The sequence below is a fragment of the Pristiophorus japonicus genome, chromosome 15, assembly GCF_044704955.1.
Source record: "Pristiophorus japonicus isolate sPriJap1 chromosome 15, sPriJap1.hap1, whole genome shotgun sequence".
Taxonomy (NCBI): domain Eukaryota; kingdom Metazoa; phylum Chordata; class Chondrichthyes; family Pristiophoridae; genus Pristiophorus; species Pristiophorus japonicus.
The window spans coordinates 151,402,418-151,426,984 of NC_091991.1; the positions used below are offsets into that span (position 1 = coordinate 151,402,418).

Consider the following 24,567-nt stretch of genomic DNA (forward strand, 5'->3'; position numbering starts at 1 on the left):
TTTTAACTAGCAGCTAATTGCCTCCTACTGGAGAGTTACCTTGTTTTTCTCTGCCTAAACCTGAAAGATTCCCAACTATTTAACTTTTCCCCTTTAAATTAAACTGCTACTTACTTAGAAGCTACTGGCAATTGCCACTAGCAATTTACTCCAGCCTCCAAATAGTTTAAAGAGAATAACCCTTAAAACTCACCCACTTACCAAACTCACGAATGCCACTCTATGCTGCTTGCGCTTGCTGCCACCGAGTTTTCTGGGCGGTCTCCCCTCCGAGCGAGTTTGGTGGAGGCCTCCACCGGCGGGGACTGAAGACCGTTGGGGACCGCCCGCTGGTGCGCAACGTGCGTAAGTGTCCTCCCGCCTGCCGAGCTGCCAGTTTGGCCTGGGCGGGTGTCTGCTGCAGCAGGAGAAAAGACTGCCGCATGGAGGCAGGTCTAACCTAAACGGTAAGTATGAAGACCTGCAAAAAAAGGTTAGTGAACTTCTTTTCTTTATTTTTTTCCAGCGATTCAGGTGGATGGGGTCCCCTGAAGGTTTTCCAGTGTTTTTTAAAAAAAATTTTTAGAAATTTTTAATTTTATCAGTTCCCTCCTCCTTGGGCACGACTTAATCCTCGGCGGTACTTTGCCGAGGATCGCATTTGCCGCCGAGATTGGGAGCTTCCACCGGCTGCTGCCCAGATTCAGGGCGCAAGTCGTTTTTTTGCCTCCGGGCGGTCTTTCCAGGACTTCCGCCCAAAGTACCATCAGGATCTCAGTGATCCTTTGAGCAGCACTTGGGCGTAACTTAGCTTCCACCAAGTTCGGGGCTCATGTTTCTCACGCCAGGGTACTTACTACCTGTCACTGCATCGTATTGTTGGTTGTAATGCAATCCACCTCCCCACAGGCAAAAAAAAGACATTAAAGGAGCAAGAAACTTTACCTTTAACCAACTAGCCAATTCCAGTCACTGGTTCAAATAAGTTTTTTTAATTAAAAAAATTCTGAATCAGCAATTGCCTGTACAGCAAAAACATCTGTAAAGGAATCGGAGGTTCTCACAATTAGTTGAGTGTCTGAGTTCGATAAACTTCTGATCCAGATGATTCAGCCTCCACAAAATCCCCTCAAGACAAGAAGCCGATAAGGATTCTAAAATGATGCAGATGTCAAATAAAAGTAGACATGTAATTTTCATGCTGTCGTGCATTTTATTTGAAGGCGAGGCCAGACAGTAGGGAATTTCTGCCATTCATCAAGCTCACAGATCTACACTGCTTCAGGTGTTATCTTCTACTCAGCACATCTTCTTCAGAGACTTAATAAATCTTGAATCTTGAAAGCACTCAAGATTGTTGTCAGGTACTTATTAGTACTTTCATTAGGTAATTCTAAGCATCCATTTTAACAAGTCTTTTTGACATCTGCTAACTTCAGAGCTGTTGACATCAGGGAAATGGAAGGAGTGAGATCTACCATCACAAAAATTGAGATAGACTGCAAACCATTTTTTAAAGATGTATCTCTCTTCCTCACTGCACCGCACCTTCCCGCCCGCCACTAAATAAAAATAAATGAAGCTTGATGGGTCCTGACACCTGACACCAGCCAGATTAAAAGGCTTGTCGGGAAAATGGGGATGGAGAAGAAAATTTTCAAATGGGCAATAATTTTACGGTCATGCCTGCAGAATGGGAACTGTTAACACGGGGTTATATTATTGGCACACATTTAATGAGATAGTGTGATAATTGGTAACCGCCCGCAAACTAAAAACAGCTATTAAAACTAATTATTGGTTTGTAGATCTAATTTTATTTAAGTCAAAGTGATAATTTTCAGCTGTTTGAAACCACGTTCTCCACATAAATTAAACTAAATCTAACCAGGTTTTGTTACAGCTGTCTTGCAACCTTACAATTTCTTTCTCAAATGCCTTTCTTGATGGTAAATGAGGAACAGGACTAATGCAGATGCATTCTAGGGGTGGGGGGATATTCATAGGGGTCGAAATTGCCCCCCTACATAAGTGGAGAGGCTTTACCGACCGGGGGAGGACGGATGGGCTGACCCTTCCGAAATTGCCCCCGGGCCGGAAGTGGCGGGAACAGGTTTCCGCTCCGCCCGTATTCCCGCCGCATCGGGCACACACCGACCCCTTAACGACCGGCGGCACCCCCTTTCTGCCTGTCGCGGGGTATTGCCCCGCAGGAGCGCCGCCGGTCGGTGCCACCGACAACATTTTTTGCGGCTGGGCAGTGCGGTTGCCCTTAAAGAGGTCGCACCACCGGCAACTCCATTTTATTTTTTGTTGTCGATCGACTACCAGGTCGGGCCGGCAATTATGCTCACGGGTTTGGCCAGGCTGGCAACAGGCAGCCTGGCACTCACTCTTGGGTGCCATGTCGCTGGCCTGGCCGAAACCCTCCCTGGTGGTTCAGTGTTTGCCACTAAAGTGGCTGCAGAGTTCGCACCAGCCCTCCCTTTAACTGAAGAGATATTGTGACACGTCAGCACGATGCAGCGCGTCCGCGTCGCGCTGATGTCATCTGAGACACGCTGATGACTTGGAGTGTCGGCCACTCCAACCTGCCCCCACTTCCGCCCCACTAGTGACGGCCACTCCAACCTGCCCGCACTTCCACTCCTCTCCCGACACCAACACTGCTCCGACAAGAAACAAAAACAAAAGTGCTGAAAATCGCCAGAATGTTCACCCATGCATTGCGGCAGACGGATCAGTTAAAAAATGATAGGTGAGCCCCGTTTCGGGCAGAGGGCAATTTCGGCCCCAGAGATTTTATCCAGAGTGCAGGCTATGGTTTCTTTTAATTAATTTTCGGAATGTGTATGTCACTGGCAAAGGTGGCATTTATTGCCCATGCCTTTTAGACCTGAGAAGGTGGTGGCTGGCCTTCTTCTTGAACCGCTGGCAGCAGTTTTTGATATAACTGAATGGCTTGCCAGGCATCTTCAGAGGGCAGTTAAGAGTCAACCATGCTGGTGTGGGACCAGAGTCACATATATGGGCCGAAATTCAGGCACGCCAGAATGCTGGCGCACTTAAGATTTTTTACCTTTTTTTTTCTGCCAGGAGCGATGAACAGCTGTCCAATTGATTTTCAGGACTTAGAAGATTTTTTAACGTTGGACTGGAAGTTGGTCATAATGGGGGTGGAAGTGCGGTGGTAAGTCATGCCAAGGAGCGGAAGTTGGGACGGGATTGAGTATCCGCTGCTGTCACTCAGCGGCAGAGTGATGATGATGTCACTGCGCATGAGAGTCACCACGCTCCCTCCCCTCCGTTCAGGGGGAGAGAATCGGGGATTTTTTTAGTTTTGGCCACTGTGCCACCAGGAAGGATTTCAGCCGGGCCAGTGGCCTGGCACCCAAAAGGGGGTTGCGGCTCTTGAATTTTTTTCAGTAAATTTGGGGCGGATTAAAATGGAGGTGAGGGATAGCAGCGGTGCGCGTTTTGATGATGCGCTTGCAGCAGTCGGCAGCAGTAGGGTGGAAGTGGGCTCAGGCCGAAAAATCCCCAAGCTGAATTTGGATCGGTGCGGCCAATGGACTCCAACGTGGCGGTCACTTGATTCCGCCGCATGGCCGCTGCAAAACGGCAGTAATGGGCCTTATACGGACCGTGAATTTCGGCCCCGTAGTGTATAAAAAAAGAATGAAAAACAAAAATTACTTACTCTTTGTAGTTAGCTCTTAGTCCCAATTTAAGCAAAGGGGCCACTGAAGAATCCTGAGAACTAATTTCTCAAGGGTTCCTTCAACAGGCATGGGCCTCAAATTAACATATACAAGGGGCCTAATGCCTGTTTTAGGCATCTGCTTGAGATGCCAAAAATCTTTTCACCAGTAATTTAGCTGTGAGACCAACGCATGTGTAGATTGGGCACAGGCCATCCCACTGTTAAATTGATATGAGATGTGCCCATTTCACACCCAACAAACAGCACAACGCTTACTAATTGTTGTCCTAGACCTCAGCATAAAATGGAGGGCAAATTTCAGGCAAAGCACTCATCGATTGCAAGCAAGTTCTCCGCGAGCCTCACTAGTGGCACAGAGCTTATACAAATTCTGCCCCTAAAGATAGGCAGTCACCTCCCTTGCATATTTTCAATGAGGAAAATATTTACTGCTTCTGTTACCTACATTGAGTCTAAACAGTCTAGCATGTTTAGTCTATGCTCTTAAGGAATGCAAGGAAACAGTCAGCATCTAGGCTGATAAGGGGCATGTTTAGAAATCTGGTCACATAAGAACATAAGAATTAGGAGCAGGAGTAGGCCATTCGGCCCCTCAAGCCCGCTTTGCCATTCAATGAGATCATGGCTGATCTTCCACCTCAACTCCATTTTCCTGCACTGTCCCCATATCTCTTGATTCCCTTAATATCCAAAAATCTAGCGATCTCTGTCTTGAATATACTCAAAGTGAGCCTTCACAGCCCTCTGGGGGTAGAGAATTTCAGAAATTCACCACCCTGTGAGTGAAGAAGTTTCTCCTAATCTCAGTTCTAAATGGACGATCCCTTATTCTGAGACCGTGACCCCTGGTTCTAGATTCCTCAGCCAGAGGAAACATCCTCCCTCCATCTACCCTGTCAAGCCCTGTAAGAATTTTGTCTCAATGAGATCACCTCTCATTCTTCTAAGCTCTAGAGAATATAGGCTTAGGCTACTCAATCTCTCCTCATAGGACAATTCCCGCATCCCAGGAATCAGTCAGGTGAACCTTTTTTTTTCACTCCCTCAATGGCATGTATATCCTTCCTTAGGTATGGAGACCAAAACTGTACACAATACTCCAGGTGTGGTCTCACTAGGGTCCTATATAATTGCAGTAATACATCTTTACCTATAAACTTAAATCCTCTTGTAATAAAGGCCAACATATCATTTGCTTTCTTAATTGCTTGCTGTACCTGCATGTTAACTTTCAGTGATTCGTGTGCAAGGACACCCAGGTCCCTCTGATCAACACTTCCCACTCTCTCATCATTTAAAAATACTCTGCTTTTCTAATTTTCCTACCAAAGTGGATAACTTCACATTTCTCCACATTATATTCCATTTGCCATGTTCTTGCCCACTCACTTAGCCTGTCTACATCCCCTTGAAGTCTCTCTGCATCTTCATCACAACTACATTTCCACCTAGCTTTGTATCATCAGCAAACTTCGATATATTACATTTGGTTCCCATCATCCAAATCATTGATATAGATTGTGAATAGCTGGGGCCCAAGCATCATCCTTATGGCACCCCACTAGTTACAGCCTGCCAACTTGAAAGTGACCTATTTATTCCTACTCTCTGTTTTCTGTCCGTTAACCAATCCCCAATCCATGCTAGTATATTACCCCCAATCCCATGAGCTCTAATTTTGTTCAATAGCCTCTTGTGTGACACCTTATCGAATGTCCTCTGAAAATCCAAATATACCACATCCATTGGTCCCCCTTATCTATTCTACTAGTTACAACCTCAAACATGATTTCCCTTTCATAAATCCATGTTGATTCTGCCCAATCCTATTATTATTTTCTAAGTGCCCTGTTACCACATCCTTAATAATAGATTCTAGCATTTTCCCTACTACTGATATCAGGCTAACTGGTCTGTAGTTCCCCGTTTTCTGTCCCACTCCTTTCTTAAATATCTAAGTGAGTGGATCATAATATATGCCTCCATTGAGTCATCCTGTAGTCTGATGATTAGATCTTGATAATCTCAGGATCTGAAGTCAGCTTTTAGTCCCAATTTAAGCACCAACTTTTAGGGGGACTGGGCTAAAATGGGAGAGGACAGAATTAGTGCATTTCAAATTTACCATTTTGTAATTAGTTACAATGTTAAATGCAAAAAGAGAAAATACCACCAACACCTTAACAAATATGTCGCCAAACAACACTACACTGTACAATGTGTCAGCTGTGGCTCAGTGAGTAGCACTCTCGCCTCTAAGTCAGAAGGTTGTGGGTTCAAGCCCCACTCCAAAGACTTGAGCACATAATCTAGGCTGACATTTCAGTGCTGAGCTGAGTGAGTGCCGCACTGTCGGAGGTGCTCTTTTTCAGATGAGAGATTAAATTGAGGGCATGTCTGACCTCTCGGGTGGACCTAGAAGAGCAGGGGAGATCCCCAATATTTTGGGCAACATTTATCCATCAACCAACACCAAAAAAAACAGATTATTTGGTCTTTTATATCATTGTGGTTTGTGGGAGCTTGCTGTGAAGAAAACTGGTCACAGCGTTTCCAGCAGTACAACAGTGACTACACTTCAAAAACATTTCATTGGCTGTAAAGTGCTTGGGGACATCTTGAGGTCATGAACGGCAGTATATAAATGCAAGTTCTTGCTTTTCTTTATTTATCTAGTACTATTATGGTGCAAAGATGTCCTAGTGCACATCCAAAATCACATAGGGTGTGCCGATTTGCCACATGGCATATGATTAATCATTATTTGCATACACAAAGCTGTAATCCTCTTGTGATTGAACCAGTATGTACAACAATACCATTAATGCGCAATGCCTTTAGCTTCACACGACCATGCCAAACCAGAATATAACTTGGATGTAAAGGCCGATCCTATTATGAAACGAGGACAAATTTCTTCAGTACATAGATTTATGGTTTATAGCTATATTCTAATCATTGTCTGTTCTAAAATATGAATTGTTTATTTATACAGTCAAGTCTAAACCATGGAAATATACACGAACTTTAAAAAAAAATTCTAATTTTTTCTAAATAATTTATCTTTTTGCCGCAGTAAAATTTATCCATTATCGCTAACAAGTGATTACAAATAATGAAAAACCGGTTAAACAGGAGTGAACATAACACCAATGTTCATCATCATAGGCAGTCCCTCGGAATCGAGGAAGACTTGCTTCCACTCTTAAAATGAGTTCTTAGGTGGCTGCACAGTCCAATACGAGAGCCACAGTCTGTGTCACAGGTGGGACAGATAGTCATTGAGGGAAGGGGTGGGTGGGACTGGTTTGCTGCACATTCTTTCTGCTGCCTGCGCTTGATTTCTGCATGCTCTCAGCGATGAGACTCAAGGTGTTCAGCGCCCTCCTGGATGCACTTCCTCCACTTCGGGCGGTCTTTGGCCAGGGACTCCCAGGTGTCAGTGGGGATGTTGCACGTTATCAGGGAGGCTTTGAGGGTGTCCTTGTAACTTTTCCTCTGCCCACCTTTGGCTCGTTTGCTGTGAAGGAGCTCCGAGTAGAGCACTTGTTTTGGGAGTCTCGTGTCTGGCATGCGAACAATGTGGCCTGCCCAGCGGAGCTGAGTAAGGACGGCTGGTGTTTCAATGCTGGGGGTGTTGGCCTGGTCGAGGATGCGAATGTTGATGCGTCTGTCCTCCCAGGAGATTTGTAGGATCTTGCAGAGACATCATTGGTGGTATTTCTCCAGCGACTTGAGGTGTCTACTGTACATGGTCCATGTCTTTGAGCCATACAGGAGGGCAGGTATTACTACAGCCCTGTAGACCATGAGCTTGCTGGCAGTTTTGAGGGCCTGGTCTTCAAATAATCTTTTCCTCAGGCGGCCAAAGGCTGCACTGGCGCACTGGAGGTGGTGTTGAATCTCGTCGTCAATGTCTGCTCTTATTGATAAGAGGCTCCCGAGGTATGGGACATGGTCTACGTTGTCCAGGGTCGCGCCGTGGATCTAGATGTCTGGGGGGCAGTGCTGTGCGGTGAGGACAGGCTGGTGGAGGACCTTTGTCTTACGGATGTTTAACGTAAGGCCCATGCTTTTGTATGCCTCAGTAAATACTTCGACTATGTCCTGGAGTTCAGCCTCTGCGCAGACGCATGCGTCGTCCACGTGTTGTAGCTCAACGACAGAGGTTGAGGTGGTCTTGGACCTGGCCTGGAGACGGCGAAGGTTGAACAGGTTCCCACTGGTTCTGTAGTTTAATTCCATTCCAGCAGGGAGCTTGTTGACTGTGAGGTGGAGCATGGCAGCGAGGAAGATTGAGAAGAGGGTTGGGGCGATGATGCAGCCCTGTTTGACCCCGGTCCGGATGTGGATTGGGTCTGTAATGGATCCATTGGTAAGGATCATGGCCTGCATGTCGTGGAGCAGGCAGGAAAAATGCAGGGAACAGCACCAGCCCTTATACATGGCCTTCTTCGACCTTACAGAGGCCTTTGACACCATCAACTGCGAGGGTCTATGGAACGTCCTCCTCCATTTCGGATGCCCCCAAAAACACCAATTGTATTTAATATCTGAATGTATAATGGCTGGGATTTGGATAATGAGCATAGATCATAAAGTGCTGTCAATAGTATGGATTCAGAATTCAATTCCATCATTTACTGGAGTTTGGAAAATTTTTGTTGCTCGAATTACAGGGTATTTTTGTCAAGTTTTTATCATAAGTCAAGAATAAATCATTAAATAATCCTGCTAAATGTACATTAAAGATGCAAAATTACTGAGTGCTCATGTTTACAATTCTCTCATTTTTAAGGAAATGCCTGTATTCCATAAAAATCCTGACTCCTAAAAAATGTCCACCACAAGGACTTGATAGGGTAGATAGAGGGAAATTATTTCTTCTGGTGAGCGAGTCCAGAACAAGGAGGCATAACCTTAAACTTAGAGCTAGGCCGTGCAGGGGCGATGTCAGGAAACACTTCTTCACACATCGGATAGCGGAAATCTTGACTTCTCTGTTGAGGCTGGGGGTCAACTGACAATTTAAAAGCAGAAAATGGTAGATTTTTTTAGGGAAAGGTATTAAGGATTATGGAACTAAGGCAGATAGAGTAAAGATACAGATAAGCGATGATCTAATTGAATGGTGGAAGAAGCTCGATGAGCTGAATGGCCCACTCCTGTTCCTATAGAACCGTGGAAGTTTACAGAGCGGAAGGAGGCCATTTCAGCCCATCATGTCCGCGCCGGTGTTCCTACATCATCAACAACTTGCATTTATATGGCATTTTTAACATTGTAAAATATCCCAAGGCACTTCACAGGAGCATAATTGGACAAAAATTGAGACCTGACAGCTCTACCTGACTATGAGTTCAGCTCCACCCATTCATTCCACATTCCCATGAAGTACTTTCCTATTTTGGTGCCAAAATGCCGGTAACCCATCTTCTGGGACAAAGGAACAGTCATGTGTATTTTACCACCTACCGAGATATACAACAGCTATTATCAAAAAAAAATCAAACACTTCTCCACTAATTCTAAACACATTGAGATAGAGGACAATCACACGAGGGCTCTTAGACACACACACAATGGATTTGACAAATAATACAGTTTCAAACAATAGACTCAGGTGAAAGATTGGAGTCAGTTATTGAGTTCAACATTTTAAACCAAAGGAATAAATATCCTTTTCTATTCATCATAACACAGATTGCAAGATTGTTTTGGAAATCTACCTCTGTAATTAGATACCAAATAGACAAGTAAATACTGTTCCAATAAAATAACCCACTTTGGAGACTTGTGAAGCTATAATTGGGTTATAACAGAATACAACATTTGTGAGCAGGAGATACTAATACGGATGAAATGAACAACAGCTTTAGAATGGACTGACTTACATCAGTAGCGTTAGTTTGAATCATTCGCAGTATAGGCTTACAGTCTCCAAATACAGGTCAGCATTTGTAAAGGCTAAAGACAGATTAATATTCCGGTTTCAAGACCAACTTCCCCGGATTTTGTAAAGAATAAAGACAGGTTAATGTTTCAGGTGCAAGACCAACTTCCTCGTACCTGCTCCCGTTTGGAGACCACATTTTCGCCGGAAGTTTGGAGAAAACCCAGGGATTTCTGGCAATGTTACTGCAGTGGAATAGGAACAGCTCCAATGAAATTCTGGGCCCTCCCATCTCTGAAGGGTACTACACTCGAAATGTTATCTTCACAATTGCAGACTGACCTGCTGTGCATTTCCAGCAATTTAAAATATATATATTTTAGATTTGTAGCAGATCTATGTTGACAGTCCAACGGTTTATTACCTGCTATGGTGTAGAGAGCTGTGACGACCAGCATCAGAACTGTTGAGAGGTAGAGGTTCCATCCAAGGCACACTTGCACAAACAGGGCTCCTGAGTACAGGTCTGTCTAGTGAAAGTAAAGTGATACATCATTGTTTTGTTCTCTGCACAGTCTGCTGCAATTAAAAGATAAGAGTTAAAAGATAAGAAAGCAAATGGTGTGTTGGCCTTTATTACAAGAGGATTTGAGTATAAGAGTAAAGACGTCTTACTGCAATTATATAGGACTCTGGTGAGACCGTGCCTGGAGTATTGTGTACAGTTTTCTTCCTTACCTAAGGAAGGATATGCTTGCCATTGAGGGAGTACAACGAAGGTTCACCAGACTGATTCCTGGGATGGGGGATTGTCCTAGAAGGAGAGATTGAGTAAGCTAGGCCTATATTCTATCGAGCTTAGAAGAATCTCATTGAAACATACAAAATTCTTACAGGGTAGATGCAGGGAGATTGTTTCCTCTGGCTGAGGAGTCTAGAACCAGAGGTCACAGTCTCAGAATAAGGGGTCGGCCTTATAATCTTATACATTTCGATAAGATCACCTCTCATTCTTCTGAATTCCAATGAGTAGAGGCCCAACCTACTCAATCTTTTCTCATAAGACAACCTCTTCATCTTTGGAATCAATCTTGTGAACCTTCTCTGAACTGTCTCCAAAGCAAGTATATCCTTTCGCAAATATGGAAACCAAAACTGTATGTAGTATTCCAGGTGTGGCCTCATCAATACCCTGTATAACTGTAGCAAGACTTCCCTGTTTTTATGCTCCATCCCCTTTGCAATAAAGATTAAGATTCCATTGGCCTTCCTGATCACTTGCTGTACCTGCATGCTAACCTTTTGTTTTTCATGTACAAGTACCCCCAGGTCCCGCTGTACTGCAGCACTTTGCAATTTTTCTCCATTTAAATAATAACTTGCTCATTGTTTTTTTCTGCCAAAGTGCATGACCTCACACTTTCCAACATTATAATCCAGCTGCCAAATTTTTGCCCACTCACTTAGCCTTTCTATGTCCTTTTGCTGATTTTTTGTGTCCTCCTCACATGTTGCTTTTCCTCCCATCTTTGTATCATGAGCAAACTTTGCTACATTACACTCGGTCCCTTCTTCTAAGTCATTAATATAGATTGCAAATAGGTGGGGTCCCAGCACTGATCCCTGCGGCACCCCACTAGTTACTATTTGCCAACCTGAGAATGAACCATTTATCCCGACTCTCTGTTCTCTGTTAGTTAGCCAATCCTCTATCCATGCTAATATATTACCCCCAACCCCATGAACTTTTATCTTGTGCAGTAACCTTTTATGCGGCACCTTGTCAAATGCCTTCTGGAAATCCAAATACACCACATCCACTGGTTCCCCTTTATCTACCCTGTTCATTACATCTTCAAAGAATTCCAGAATATTTGTCAAACATGACTTCCCCTTCATAAATCCATGCTGACTCTGCCTGACCGAATTATGCTTTTCCAAATGTCCTGCTACTGCTTCTTTAATAATGTTCTTATGATTGTGCAGGACTGAAGGCAAGATAGATGAAGGATTCAAAAAAGGAGATTGGAAAGGTTAGGAGAGGGTATGGACTGCTACCAATCTTTGTAGCCTCCTCCAGCCCTACAACACCCCCCAAACTTTTCACTCCTCTCACTTTGACCTATTGTGCATCATTCTCCTCCCCTCCCCTCCCTTCTCTCCCCCACTGGCGTCCATGCCTTCAGCCACAGTGCCAACACTCTTGGAATTCCCTCTCTCTCCTCCTTTAAGACCCTCCTCGTTGACGAATCTTTTGGCCACACTACTGAACATCTCTATCTTTGGTTCAGAATCATTTTTTTTTTTGATTACGCCTCTGTGAAGCATCTTGGGATGATTATCTACATTAAAGACGCTATAAGACAATGGATGAGGGACTTCAGTTATGTGGAGAGACTGAAGAAGCTGGGCTTGTTCTCCCTAGAGAAGAGAAGGTTACGAGGAGATGTGATAGCGGTGTTCAAAATCATGAATGGTTTTGATAGAGTAAATAAGGAGAAACTGTTTCCAATGGCAGAAGGGTTGGAAACCAGAGGATTTAAGGTGATTGGCAAAAGAAGCGACATGAGGAAACTTTTTATTTAAAACACAGCATGTTGTTGTGATCTGGAATGCACTGTCTGAAGGGTGGTGGAAGCAGGTTTAATAGTAACATTCAAAAGCAATCGGATAAATACTTAAAGGGGAAAAAATTTGCAGGGCTATGGGGAAAGAACAGGGTGAGTGGAACTAGTTGGATAGTTCTACCAAAGAGCTGGCACAAGCACGATGGGCTAAATGGCCTCATTCTGTGTTGTGTGATTCTATGACATAGTTGTCATTATGTTGTCTTCTCACGCACTCATTCATTCTGTCTTTGACTTTTCCTTCTCTGTCTGTTATAGAACAGAATCTCCGTATGTTCTGTAGAAAGAGCTAAATGAAACTTCTTGTTGAACCCTGAACCAACATCGCTTATTAACTTCTAGAATATAATGGCTCCTTTCGTCTATGGAACCTGGATTTATTTTCCCTGATCAGTCAGTCAAGCCTTTGAGAAAGAAAATCCTTATAATCTCCAGTGCTAAATGCAGACTTTAGATAAACTAGCCAGAAGGCATCTATGATTAAAAGTAATGGAATAAAGGTCTGCTGAAACAACAGGTTTCAAATGACATGTTTGGACATCAATACTGGTACAAAAAGTATCTAGTCATAAATGTTAGATACATAAAACCCTTTACAATAAGAGGGGGAATAACAAAATGTGCTTTGGGAGACCACGTATCTATTAATGTGACAAATTGAGTCGTTCACTTAAGGAGTCATAAAAAGGGATAAAAGTTTTCTTTCCATTTAGGACAAATGGAAACAAGGTCTATGACTTACAATGGGAAGATTGTAGTTAATGCAATTTCATCAAGCTGATTACATAAAACAAATACTGAACCTTTTCAAGAGACTGAAGGCTGGAGCTAAATCTAAGCTGGTATAAGTGATATCTCAGTAAACCTTTACTTTCATGATTATAATTGGAAACTATTAGGAAATCAGCAGAGGCAAGAGAGAGAAATACTGGGAGCAAAATTGGTCCCTATCACTCCTGCTTTTTGGGCACAACTTGAAAAAAGAACCAGGGTGGAGATGAGGAGATTTGTTTTTATGCAGCGAGTTGTTGTGATCTGGAATGCACTGCCTGAATGGGCAGTGGAAGCAGATTCAATAATAACTTTCAAACAGGAGTTGGATAAATACTTGAAGGGGAACCATTTGTAGGGCTATAGGGAAAGAGCAGGGGAGTGGGACAAATTGGATAGCTCTTTGAAATAGTTGGTACAGGCACGATTGGCTGAATGGCCTCCTTCGGTGTTGTATGATTCTATATTCAGGAGACTGATTTTCCTCCGAACGTGTGCCAGCTACCAATTTCTGAGCACACAGGGTTCCCTGGAGTTACCTGCGGGCAGCTGATTTTGTGAAAGCCCGGACCAGCCAGCTACATTGGACACCTGATTGGGATCTGCAGCTTGTGGCTTTACGGATCTGAGGCCTGAGGCCTAATTCGTAGTTAGGCTGGGCCTTTGTCTTTAGGCAATCTGTGTGCGGGGGGGGAGGGGGGTGGGGGGGGCGGGGGGGGGGCTAGGGAGCAGATGGAGGGGGGGGGGTAAGATCCACCTCCTCTGACTCCAGAAGGAAATTTTAAAAAATGAAACTTATCTTTTTGACTCTTCTGGTCTCCATCCACTTCCATGCTGGGTGGGCCTAACGGGGAACTCCCTACCCCTTTCTGCTCAAGCCTCCTAATAAAAATTGCAGTTGGCTCCTGAAAACGTCATTGGGACCCGACATGGAAATGACAAAAAGACCCCTGCCGGCTTCAGGCAGGTGTCATAGAAACATAGAAACATAGAAAATAGGTGCAGGAGCAGGCCATTCAACCCTTCTAGCCTGCACCGCCATTCAATGAGTTCATGGCTGAACATGAAACTTCAGTACCCCCTTCCTGCTTTCTCGCCATAACCCTTGATTCCCCGAGTAGTAAGGACTTCATCTAACTCCCTTTTGAATATATTTAGTGAATTGGCCTCAACTACTTTCTGTGGTAGAGAATTCCACAGGTTCACCACTCTCTGGGTGAAGAAGTTTCTCCTCATCTCGGTCCTAAATGGCTTACCCCTTATCCTCAGACTGTGACCCCTGGTTCTGGACTTCCCCAACATTGGGAACATTCTTTCTGCATCTAACCTGTCTAAACCCGTCAGAATTTTAAACGTTTCTATGAGGTCCCCTCTCATTCTTCTGAACTCCAGTGAATACAAGCCCAGTTGATCCAATCTTTCTTGATAGGTCAGTCCCACCATCCCGGGAATCAGTCTGGTGAACCTTCGCTGCACTCCCTCAATAGCAAGAATGTCCTTCCTCAAGTTAGGAGACCAAAACTGTACACAATACTCCAGGTGTGGCCTCACCAAGGCCCTGTACAACTGTAGCAACACCTCCCTGCCCCTGTACTCAAATCCCCTCGCTATGAAGGCCAACATGCCATTTGCTTTCTTAACCGCCTGCTGTACCTGCATGCTAACCTTCAATAACTGATGTACCATGACACCCAGGTCTCGTTGCACCTCCCCTTTTCCTAATCTGTCACCATTCAGATAATAGTCCTTGCCACCTGCTCAGTAGAGCAGGCTAAAATACAAATCTGTCAGCTCCCAGCTGTTCCAGAGTGGATACGTAACTTTAACACTTTTTAATCAAGCAGAACTTCTTGCAATGTAATTTCCTTAATGTCACAAAAGGAAATTGAAGAAATAAGGAGAGATTCAACCTTGGGGCAGAACAACAAGTGCAGAATACCAAAGTACCAATGGACCGTCCAGAGTAACAGGACACAGGTTTTCATTGACAGTTCTCTAAATGGAACTCTCTCAATTTTATAAAGAAAGAATTTCATTAATATCGCACCTTTCACAAACTCAGGACATCCCAAAACACCGCATCAGTACTACACGGGAGTGTCAGCCTGGATGATGCGATTCCAGTCTCTGGAGTGGGACTTGAACCCATGACCTTTTGACTCAAAGGCAAGAGTGCTACCAACTGAGCCATCCATGGCTGATGCCTTATCATGCTACTAACAAAATTTAATGAGGAAGTTCAGCATTTCCACACCAGATGATCGGGAAATCATAAGGCAAGGTATCCTCTAAACACATTTCTCAATTTCAAGATACACAGTGACACTGATCACAAGTCTGCCCTCTGCAGAAGGCACTGGCGTAGGAAGGAAGAGAAGTGTGTTTCTAAACATTTAATATAATCTGGTTAAAGTTTCAAAGTCTAACTGAGGTTTTCAACAAGTCAAGAGATGCTATTATTGAAATTACTTAACAATTGACAGCTAACAGTACAGAAATGTAGGGCTCCATTTTCCCCAGTGATTTGCACCGTTTTTTTTGAGCATGTTACTCTTTTTGGCCTAAGTTGAAAAACCACAGTTTCCCCAATCAATTTGCACCAGTGTAACTCAGTTATGATTTTCTTAGGTCAGTTTTTTTTCCAGTCAAAGGGGGCGTAATCAGCCACCTACGCTAATTCTGGCCATTTAGGGAAGTTTGGCTAGTTGAGAGTTACTCCAGTTCTGCTTAAGCCAGCATATGCAGCTACTCCAGAAAAACCTTCCGGAGAGTTAAGGAAATCGGTGCAGGTATGGAAATTGGCGCAGCCGATGCCCGGACACACTAAAAGAATTGAATAATACATAGCAGCAACTTACTTCCAACCCCGCCATGGCAGCCCGATCTTTTTGCTGCAGATCAAGGCTCCACTCCCAAAACTAAAGGTCAGGTTACGCCACGCCAAAATGAAGAAATCCAACGGGGAAACTTAGAATATTTTTTTTTGCCGTACTTAGGCCCCAAAAAATCGGGTGCAACTCTTCAAGTACGCCAAAAAAATGCTTTGGAGAAAATTGAGCCTGTGCAACCTGACTAAACAGTGATAATAGTTAAGTTGGAGAGCCTTATCCCGAGTTGAGACTGGTCTTTATATATTTGGGTGTGCCATGCTAAACAAGATTGACAGAACATGATTTAAGTGTGATATAATTTGCAGAAGGTGTGTATGTCTACCACCACCCTTTTCCACCCCACAACAATCTCTCACAACAGGGTGCGGCAATTTTCTGACAAACTCAGTGTATAAGTCAATGCTTCTGGGCCAAAGGATTATCTTGACAGTGTAAATCCAAATAAATTAAAAAAGGGGTCAAATGCTTTTCAGCTACACATTGCTAGATCGACACAAATTACTTTGATATTCACTGCTACTGTCATGAAGTTTATTTGACAACAGTTGTTCATAAGAAAAGAAATGTCTGACTGATGTAGATTAATAAGGTGGGGGTGAATTTTCTCTTGGGGTGGGGGGGAGAGGGGGCAGCATGAGATGGGCGATCGTGAATCGGCAGCCCATTTTACACCCCGTTGAAGTCAATGGAAAGACAGTCGAACAGGGTGTAAAACTGGGTGCCGATTCACTATCGCCCGCAAGGCAAGTCTGATTTGCCAGACAATTTTAAGAACGCAGGATTGTAATTATACTGAAAAAGTATTGTGTATGATCGTAAATGGCTGTGGTGTAGAAACGCCAAAGTTCCTTTCAGTAGCACAGCATCTGGAGTTATCAATTACTTTGGATAGGCATCAGTCATGCATTTTCAATCCTCCAGGACATACTGGACTGTCCTGAATAGAATTCTTAATAAAAGCATGTGTGTAGTTACTTATGCAGGGGATAATATTTCCCCGTAACCTGCAGTGAAATAAAATGGTCACTGCTTTTCAAATTGTATGGTACAGTACCAGCACTGTTACTGTCCAAATTACATAGTGAGATATGAGCCTGTAAACACTTAGGGCTGGATTTTCGGTTTTGCTCATTTCGGGGCGTTAAGGATGGCGGGGCAGTAAAGTTTGCACCCGGGAATAGCTTGCGCCTCAGTCAGCAAAATTGGCCAGCTGGGCCCTGAGTGTGGGGCGGAGTGCTGAGGGAGGCGTTGTACACTTCTCTTAGGGTGTTAGGCCGGCTGAGCAAGCGAAAATCCCGAGCTAAACAGCCGGCCTGGGAGTGTTCTGAAAGGGGCCTAGGGAGAAAATAAAACTGAAAACATTCCCAAAACATTGCCCACGCCACCACAACTTAAATCACAAAAAACAAGAAAAGAAAAAACAATCGCACTTACCTGAGGTGGACATTACTTACCTCACTGCAGCCGGTATAGGTCGGACTGCCCGTTTTCACAGGGTGCTACAGGTCAGGCAGGACTCAAAAATCAAGCCGGTGTCGCAACCAGGGGCATTGGCTTGGCTCTTCCGGGCAGTAATGCTCCGCGGCCTGCTGTGACTGGCCCTGAAAACCCTGGCCGGGTGCTGGAAGCTGGCCGTCTGCCCAGAAGAGCTCACCGCCGCAATTGCCGTCATTCCGGGGCGAAAACAGAGGCAGATAGGACCGGAAAATCCAGCCCCTAATGCCTTCATCTGAAATTCGTCGCTCTGCTATTTCAGCAGAGGTACTCCTTGTTTAAAATAAATGGGTTAACATGGGTTAATGCCTCCATAAATAGCGGAGAGGGGAATTTCAGACAAACTCATTAAGCGTTGGTGTGGTCACGTCCTACAGTGTAATTTCAGAGTTGATGGTTTCATAGCGGAGGTCATTCCTTGCCGTCAGCTGTGAACCTTAAATTAGTAAAGAAAAGAACATTTTTAAAAGACCAGCTATTTGAAGACTGTGTATGTTGTCCAGAATGATAGATCTGGTGTATTGGATATCCTATGAAAGACAATCATATAGTCACGATAAAGCATGCCTTTGTCTTATCACAACACTTTACAGGTGTCCCTCAGGGAAGTATGCCTGATCCGACTGTTTCTCAACCAATGTCCTGGGGTGAGTGTTTGCTAGTGCTATTGGGGAGGGGGATGAGAATCTATGCAGGGAGGCAGATGGAAGTAAAATGGGGGCAGAAGCAAAAGGTAGAAAGGAGATAAGGAAAGGTGGAGAGCAGAGAAATCAAAGGCAAAAATCAAGAAGGGCCACATTACATCATAATTCTAAAAGGACAAAAAGTGTTAAAAAAACAAGCCTGAAGGCTCTGTGTCTCAATGCGAGGAGCATTCGTCATAAGGTGGATGAATTAACTGCGCAGATAGCTGTTAACGGATATGATGTAATTGGGATTATAGAGACATGGCTCCAGGGTGACCAAGGCTGGAAACTCAACATCCATGGGTGTTCAATATTCAGGAAAGATAGACAGAAAGGAAAAGGAGGTAGGGTAATGTCGCTGGTTAAAGAGGAGATTAACGCAATAATAAGGAAGGACATTAGCTTGGATGATGTGGAATCTGTATGGGTAGAGATGCGGAACACCAAAGGGCAGAAAACGCTTGTGAGAGTTGTGTACAGACCACCAAACAGCAGTAGTGAAGTTGGGGATGGCATCAAACAGGAAATTAGGGATGCGTGCAATAAAGGTACAGCAGTTATCATGGGTGACTTTAATCTACGTATAGATTGGGCAAACCAAACCGGTAGCAATACGGTGGAGGAGGATTTTCTGGAGTGTATAAGGGATGGTTTTCTAGACCAATATGTCAAGGAACCAACTAGAGAGCAGGCCATCCTAGACTGGGTCTTGTGTAATGAGAGAGGATTAATTGGCAATCTTGTGCGAGGCTCCTTGAGGAAGAGTTACCATCATATGGTAGAATTCTTCATTAAGATGGAGAGTGGCACAGTTAATTCAGAGACTAGGGTCCTGAACTTAAAGAAAGGTAACTTCGATGGTATGAGATGTGAATTGGCTCGGATAAACTGGCAAATGATACTAAAAAGGTTGACGGTGGATAGGCAATGGCAGACATTTAAAGATCACATGGATGAACCCCGTAAAAATAAAATGGGGAAGGTGGCTTAACCGTGGCTAAGAAGGGAAATTAGGGATAGTGTTAAATCCAAGGAAGAGGCATATAAATTGGCCAGAAAATGCAACAAACCTGAGGACTGGGAGAAATTTAGAATTCAGCAGAGGAGGACAAAGGGTTTAATTAGGAGGGGGAAAATAGAGCATGAGAGTAAGCTTGCCGGGAACATAAAAACTGACTGCAAAAGCTTCTATCGGTATGTGAAGAGAAAACGATTAGTGAAGACAAATGTAGATTCCTTTCAGTCAGAATCAGGTGAATTTATAATGGGGAACAAAGAAATGGCAGACCAACAGAACAAATACTTTGATTCTGACTTCACTAAGGAAGACAAAAATAACCTTCCGGAAATACTAGGGGACCAAGGGTCTAACGAGAAGGAAATCCTTATTAGTCAGGAAATTGTGTTAGGGAAATTGATGGGATTGAAGGCCAATAAATCCCCAGGGCCTGATAGTTACTCTGGAATGCAGACTAAGGAAGTGGCCCTAGAAATAGTGGATGCATTGGTGTCATTTTCCAACATTCTATAGAATTTGGATCAGTTCCTATGGATTGGAGGGTAGCTAATGTAACCGCACTTTTTAAAAAAAGGAGGGAGTGAGAAAACAGGGAATTATAGACCAGTTAGTGGGGAAAATGTTGGAATCAATTATTAAAGACGTAATAGCAGCACATTTGGAAAGCAGTGACAGGATTGGTCCAAGTCAGCATGAATTTATGAAAGGGAAATTATGCTTGACAAATCTTCTAGAATTTTTTGAGGATGTAACTAGTAGAGTGGACAAGGGAGAACCAGTGGATATGGTGTATTTGGACTTTCAAAAGGCTTTTGGCAAGGTCCCACACAAGAGATTAGTGTGCAAAATTAAAGCACATGGTATTGGGAGTAATGTATTGACGTGGATAGAGAACTGGTTGGCAGACAGGAAGCAAAAAGTAGGAATAAACGGGTCCTTTTCAGAGGTTCAGTGTTGGGCCCCCAGCTATTTACAACATACATTAATGATTTGGATGAAGGAATTGAGTGTAATATCTCCAAGTTTGCAGATGACACTCGGCTGGGTGGCAGTGTAAGCTGTGAGGAGGATGCTAAGAGGCTGCAGGGTGACTTGGACAGGTTAGGTGAGTGGGCAAATGAATGTCAGATGCAGTATAATGTAGATAAATGTGAGGTTAGCCACTTTGATGGCAAAAACAGGGAGGCAGAAAATTATCTGTATGATGACAGATTAGGAAAAGGGGAGGTGCAATGAGACCAGAATGTCATGGTACATCAGTCATTGAAAGTTGGTAGGCCGGTATAGCAGGCAGTGAAGGCGGCAAATGGCATGTTGGCCTTCATAGCGAGAGGATTTGAGTATAGGAGCAGGGAGGTCTTACGGCAGTTGTACAGGGCCTTGGTGAGACCACACCTTGAATATTATGTACAGTTTTACTCTGAGGAAGGACATTCTTGCTATTGAGGGAGTGCAGCGAAGGTTCACCAGACTGACATATGAAGAAAGACTGGATCGACTAGGCTTATAGTCACTGGAATTTAGAAGAATGAGAGGGGATCTCATAGAAACATAGAATTCTGACAGGATTGGACAGGTTAGATGTGGGAAGAATGTTCTCGATGTTGGAGAAGTCCAGAACCAGGGATCAGAGTCTAAGGATAAGGGGTAAGTCATTTGGGACCGAGATGAGGAGAAACTTCTTCACTCAGAGAATTGTGAACCTGTGGAATTCTCTACCACAGAAAGTTGTTGAGGCCAGTTCATTAGATATATTCAAAAGGGAGTTAGATGTGGACCTTACGGCTAAAGGGATCAGGGGGTATGGAGAGAAAGCAGGAAAGGGGTACTGAAATTGCATGATCAGCCATGATCTTATTGAATGGTGGTGCAGGCTCGTAGGGCCGAATGGCCTACTCCTGCACCTATTTTCTATGTTTATATGTTTCATTGGTACCCAAGTGAACATTATTTCCCATGGCTCCAGTCTCTACAGAATGCTGTGACTCAGTGGTAGCACTCTCGCCTGAGTCGGGCAGTCATGGGTTCAAGTTCCATTCCAGAGATTTGAGCACATAATCTAGGCGGATAATCCCAGTGCAGTACTGAGGGAGTGCTGCACATCTTTCGAATAAGACGTTAAACCGAGGTCCAGTCTGCCCTCTCAGGTGGATATAAAAGATCCGTTGGCCTCGTCAAACCCACACCAAAAACAAAAATAAAAATAGAAACTCTACTTACAGATATCTTTGTGAATACAGACAACAGCAGTGACAGGGCAGATAAATACATCCGAATCCTTTCCCCGCCAAATCGTTTTTGAAGGTATTCAGGCATGGTCACTATCTGTGACAAATATTTTGAAACAAATCAGTTAGCATAAACATAGCCAAGCAGAATCCACCCATTCGCCAATTTTCTGTAATTAAGTTGTTTGCGAGCTGCACCAGATGTACTTACCCCAGATGATATGTAGACAGGTACAAATACCCAAGCCAGCACCAAAAGCACATAGGTGGCCTGTTAAGACAATAACAAAGCAAGTTCCTCACTAGCATAGATTATTATTCAGTTATAGAATCTGACTACCTGCTTATTGTACATGTAGGGCTGCCGCTTTGGGCGCAGTCACCAATCCCGGTGCAAAATGCGCCTAAAATTATGTCCATTTTGAAACGGGTTTCCCTTCCTGCCCCCCCAAAAGTTTCCGCTCAAATGTATTTGCATATTATCCAATGCAAAATCTGCCATGATTCAGCGTAATTGGGCAGCATTTTAAAACCTAATTTCTTTTTTAAAAAAATGTTGCTTTAAAAAATATTCCTTGACATATTTGAAAGCGGTAACTTGAAGTTTGATTAATACAGCCGAAAGTAGGATTATCACATAAAATAAGCACTTTAAATCAGTGTCAGTCCACCACCTGTGAGTAACCCAATGTTAAATGACTGAAAATGATTTTTAAAAAATATACAAAACTATTTTCTAGTTATATTGGGTTACAGTCATCAGTTCTACATTCAAACCTTTTAAAAGATTCCTATTAGTGTCCTTGCGCCCAAAAGATCCAGCTTAATTTTTGGAGCCTCCTCAAAGGCCTGCAAACGAGCGCAATTAGTGGAAACTCCCAATGGTGATTAATTTGCCCTGGGGGCATGGCCAGTACAAGTGAGTTTAGTTTAATAACATTTGAGTCAGTTGAACATCGGAATTTGTAATATTGTTAGAAATACTTAAACTAAGGGAATTGCGTTTAACAGTAAGTTAGACCACAATTCTTCCCCTCTGGTCCAACTCAGTGGAATAAAGATGTCTTCTCTCTGCCTCCTGCAGAGATTAAAATGAAACTGGGCAGGTGCAAACCAATTTTAGGTGAGCAGGGCTTCACACCTTTAAACTGTCCCAAATTTGGCACTAATTAGCCGTTTCACTTAGGGAAGGTCACACTGGTGTGGTAGGATAGGCGGTACACTTTAGAGGACTGGCACATTGCTCTACATCAGGCAAATAGGGAAAGAATGGTGCAACTGGAGTACACACGGTGGAGTCCTCTTAAATACATATTAACACAAGAGGGTCTCTGTAACCTCCTCCAGCCCTACAACCTTCCCAGAACTTTGCGCTCCTCCAATTCTGGTCTCTTGCGCATCCCCGATTTTCATCGTTCCATCATTGGCGGCCATGTCTTCAGCTGCCTAGGCCTAAGCTCTGGATTTCCTTCCTCAATCCTCTCCGTCTCTCTATCTCTCTTTCCTCCTTTAAGACGCTTCTTAAAGTCTACCTCTTTGATCAAGCTTTTGGTCTACATTAAAAGCGCTATATAAATGCAAGTTGTTGTTGGGGGTAATTTTTGACTTTGGATGAAAGTGTAAAATGGGCGATATTAGATCAGCCGCTGTTATACATCTCTCCCAATTTTCATTTTCATTTTCCTAAATCGGGCGAGCTGTAAAACAGCGGCGGTGGGTGGGGGGAGGGGGGGGGGGGCGGTGCTGCTGGTCCGATAGTACCCTTTTTACACTATTTCTAGGTCTAAATTACCCATATCGAATGGAACCAAATAAACAAATGATTCCAGTTAGGATGGCAAGTACATGACTTGGAGAAATATTATATCCACTGAAAGTCTGGTTTCTACCTACACCTTATAAGGGTTGGGTTGATATGGTCACACCCAAAGAAAGAGTATTGCTCAAGATGTATCGAACGATTTATGGGTGCAGCTCTGGGAAATAATACTGATGTCATATGGCCTTGGGTGATAGACATCAGGAACTATTCTAAAGACAAATTACTAAAATCACATGCAGTATATCTTATGAATAGAATCATCAAGTAAATGTAAATTTAAAATTAGTGAGACTTACCAGGTCAATGGATCTAGCGGTCTTGCACAAAGTAATCCACTCATGATGGTGAGTAAATGAAGGACAGTGCATTGAGTGTGTGGTGAAGAAGTCCTTCTTTGAAGAAGTTACTTTAGCAAGGGAAGCAAGCAAAGTTTTGACATTCTGGGAAGTTAGGAATTTCTGGACAGGGAGGAAAGGGTTTGGGAATGATAACTCCAAGCAGAGCTTGGGAACACGGAAGTGAAAAACTGTGGAAAACCAGAGTGTTAGCAAGCGCCGATCTAATTTTGCAGGAGACGTTATAGAATGTTCCCACAATGTTTCGTATGAACATAGGAGCAGGAGTGCGCCGCTCGAGCCTGCTCCACCATTCAATAAGATTATAGCTGATTTTCTACGAACTCCACTTTCCCGTCCTATTCACATAGCCCAACGATTCCCTTAGTGTCCAAAAATCAATCAATCTCAGTCTTGAATATATTCATCAATTTGGCATTCACAACCTCTGGGGTAGAGAATTTCAAAGATTCACAACCCTCTGAGTGAAGAAATTTGCCTTCATTTGTCCTAAATGGCCGACCTCTTATCCTAAGACCCCTAGTTCTAGACTCTGTAGCTGGGGGAAGCAGTTACCTGTCAAGCCCTCTAGAGTTTTAATTTCAACATTAGACTGAGGTACAATGGATACAGCAAGCTGCTGAATGTAAAATTGTTTCCCCATTATGATAAACCCTTGTTGATGTCCTGTTATCATTTGATGTTGGGTTATTAAGGCCCTAAAATATAAGAATACCACATCTATTGTTTTTAAGTTATGACTTTATAAGCTTAGAAACAATAAATATAGGACATAGCTTTGCTCTATGTTTTAACTGCAGCAAAATCATAACTTATTCCTTTTAAATGCTTCTACAGTTTTGATACACCTAGTCCACTGAGGAGATTAACCCCATATTGCCCGAAAGCCATTATCTAATAAATGCCGAAGCCACTTACTACCTCTGTGTACCAATCATGTCGTCGTGGAGCAGGCAGAGGATCATGACGAACTTTTGGGAGCATCCGAAACGGAGGATGACGCTCCATAGACATTCATGGTTGACAGTGTCAAAGGCCTTTGTAAGATCGAAGAAGGCCATGTATAAGGGCTGGCGCT

At 43.5% G+C, this 24,567-nt stretch overlaps 1 protein-coding gene across 1 annotated transcript in view; it reads right to left on the reverse strand.

The window, feature by feature from the left end:
* The window catches only part of LOC139281135 (sodium/mannose cotransporter SLC5A10-like), a 178,695-nt gene that overhangs the window by 149,678 nt on the left and 4,450 nt on the right, over positions 1-24,567 (reverse strand). Inside the window, exons 3-5 of the mRNA XM_070901109.1 lie at positions 21,523-21,582; positions 21,304-21,408; positions 10,021-10,126 (exon numbers count right to left, since the gene is read on the reverse strand). Coding sequence (XP_070757210.1) covers positions 10,021-10,126; positions 21,304-21,408; positions 21,523-21,582 — 271 coding nt within the window. The remainder of the gene's footprint in view (positions 1-10,020; positions 10,127-21,303; positions 21,409-21,522; positions 21,583-24,567) is intronic.